Raw genomic sequence first — 2,880 nt, 5'->3', positions numbered from 1 at the left:
GAACTGAGTGAATACAAAGGGAGGCTACAAGCCCACTTGAAGACTGGCCACAGTTGTGTTTACATGAGATTGAACCACCCCTGATAAATGCGGCTTGATGGGCAGAAGGAAGCTGACATTTATATGCATGCAGTAGAAATGTTTGCCTTGACCGTGTTGCCAAATCTATCTCTGTACCTATATATCTCTCTTTCTATCATCTTGGGAGAATTTCTTATTATCAAACAATGTTTTGATCCAAAGTGACTGCTAAAAAATATTGTCTGAAAGAGAAATAACTAAGACTGAGCTACTCAGGCCAATTGTATGATGGTAGTTGCAGAAAAGGTTGCTTTACAAATGGCTTCTCAATGAGGGACCCAATTCATTCCTAAACATGACCCGGTGAGAAAACCGACCTTCACAGAGGATTCCATTCAGACTCCCTCCACCTTTCAGAGAGACCGGGCAAGGGGAGGAGCCACTATGCACACTTAATCATTTAGTTGGAGCCAGAGGAAGGAGAAGAGAATTCAAATCACTCAGTGCCAACGCTGGCTAAAAATTATTAGGACCAAGTTGCAAAGTTTGAATTAAAAGAAAGGATAGTAGGGAAATTGTCAGTAGGGAAATTGAGGTAGGTCCATGTTATCCTAACTTTTTGCCCCCACTTCCTTTAATAAGGATTTTAACACTCCTAGCTCTTCTACAATTATTGATTTTTTTTTTTTATCATGAGTCTGGCAAACAGACAAAAGACCATATAAGATATCACTCTAATGATTTATCTTAAGAATCTGTGAACTGTGGAATCATGATTGTTACCACTGAGAGACACCTGCTCACCTTTCTGAAATGAGAAGCTGAAAAGATATTCTGAGATTCAGAAAGGGTAAGGGATACAATGTTGACCTTTCCGAGACAGGAAACCTTTAATGAACTATAGGACATCAAGACAGTTCATTTAAAAGATGGTTTCAAAGCATGATCCGGGTCTGGTTTTGTATGTGCCACAGAGAAGCTTTCGGGCTGTCTTTCTACATAAACCCAAGAAATAACGCTTTCAGCAGGAGTTCACATGTCGGCAACCCTCATGCGGCACCTTGGCTTCTAGGCTTCGTAACTGCTTTTTAGTCGCTTTTGTGGGCAGAGTTAAAATTTCCTTATCATTTGACAGCATGGAGCTTTCCTGAGATGGGCTGCTAAGAAGAAAAAAGACAGGAAATAGGCACCAGACCATCCTCATGTAATTAAGGCAGTGTAAACAAGGAAACAAAATCATTGCTATTGACATTGACTTGATTCTATAACATGAGTTCCTTCCCCGGCCTGGGAAAGTTAAGGACTAGCTGCCCATAAAATATAGAGACTATAAATCTTGGTTGCAAGTAATGCTGTTCACATTTTAAAAGACAGGTTTACTGGTTTGCTTTAGGGCTGTATTTAGGCTCACTTGTTTTATCTCTCTCTCTCTCTCTGTATATACGTTCACTGTATAAACATGTCCAGTTAAAATTAGTGTATATATCTATATACAAATGTCGATGTATGTGAACACATGTACACATGCATGTAAGTATTTTTGTTTGTATTTTGTTTTTGTTTTTGTTCTTGGTGCTGCTAGGGATTGAAGTGAGGGCTTCATGCATGCTGTGCAAGCGCTGTGCCACTGACAACCCAGCCCTAAGTACAGAATTAAGGTACAGAATGTTTAATAAATGATATGTGAAAAGGAAAAGGATCTTCCGACTTTGATTTATAGACTAAGATTGGTCATCTACTAAGGCAGAGTAAGTAATCAAGGTTCCAGATTTGCTCTTTTTTTAACTCTTTAAAAACTTTTCCTTTTTGGGGGGGTACTGAAGATTGAACTCAGGACCTTCACACTTAACATACATCCCAAGGCCCTCCACCCCACCTTTTTTAGCTTTTGTTTTTAGTCAGGGTTTCACTATTTGCTAAGTTGCTCAGACTGGACTCAAACTTGTGATCTTCCAGCCTCAGCTGGGGTACTGGGATTATAATTATGTACCACAGCACCAGGCTCTCTCTCTCTCTCTCTCTCTCTCTCTCTCTCTCTTACTGGAACTTGGGACCTTGTGCTGGTGAGGCAGGCAGTGGAACCTCTGAGTTAAAACCCCAGCCCTTACAACTTCTCTCTGAAAGGATGCAATTTTGGTTGTGGTCTGAAGCTTTGAAGCACTACTACTTGGCGTCTCTCTCTTCAGTGGAGCTCTTACCTTTCAAACAAGACAGATTTGATAAAATACTAGTTAGGTTGAGTGTTGCTTGCCCTCGCTCAATCATCTTAGTATGAATCCTTTTTCTTCCTCCTCCTCCTCCTCCTCCTCCTCCTCCTCCTCCTCCTCTTCTTCTTCTTCTTCTTCTTCCTCTTCTTCTTTTTCTTCTTGTTTTGTGTTTATCCCAGGTTTTTTAAAAATGGTTTTTAGCTGATGTTCATGAAGAGAAATTAAACTGTGCTGTTAATGAAAGGAAACCCTATCTAAGAAAGTACATTTCTTTACAAAGCTGTGTCATATCATCCTTTGGGCCCTCTGTTGGAAAAACTAGAATCGAGTCTGAAATAATGCCTTTTTAATGGTATCCTTTAGTACTATAGATGTAGGACAGTACTGTATCACACCTCTGTGAATGTAAAATATCTTGTACCTGCTTTACGATATGTAGTAGTAACAGTGCTTTATCAGAGCTATTTTTAATGATGTTACTCTAGAATGTTTTCTTTCCAGATGATGATTAAGATGCTAACAAAAAAAATGGTGCCGGGTACCACAACAGTAACAGAATTTTGCTGTTTGCTTGGTATTATTCTTTTCTTTGTTTTTTTGTTTTTGTGTTTTTTAATGGAGTGTGCTGGATGTCTATAATTTTTCACATGAC

At 39.3% G+C, this 2,880-nt stretch overlaps 1 protein-coding gene across 1 annotated transcript in view; it reads left to right on the top strand.

The window, feature by feature from the left end:
* Positions 1–376: 376 nt before the first annotated feature.
* The window catches only part of Erich3 (glutamate rich 3), a 77,517-nt gene continuing 75,013 nt past the window's right edge, over positions 377–2,880 (top strand). The window contains exon 1 of the mRNA XM_019204677.2: positions 377–384. Coding sequence (XP_019060222.1) covers positions 377–384 — 8 coding nt within the window. The remainder of the gene's footprint in view (positions 385–2,880) is intronic.

The sequence above is a fragment of the Fukomys damarensis genome, unplaced genomic scaffold (assembly GCF_012274545.1).
Source record: "Fukomys damarensis isolate Sample0158 unplaced genomic scaffold, DMR_v1.0_HiC HiC_scaffold_33, whole genome shotgun sequence".
Taxonomy (NCBI): Eukaryota; Metazoa; Chordata; class Mammalia; order Rodentia; family Bathyergidae; genus Fukomys; species Fukomys damarensis.
Note: the sequence above shows the minus strand (reverse complement) of the source record. Positions and strands in the feature narration are given on the sequence as shown.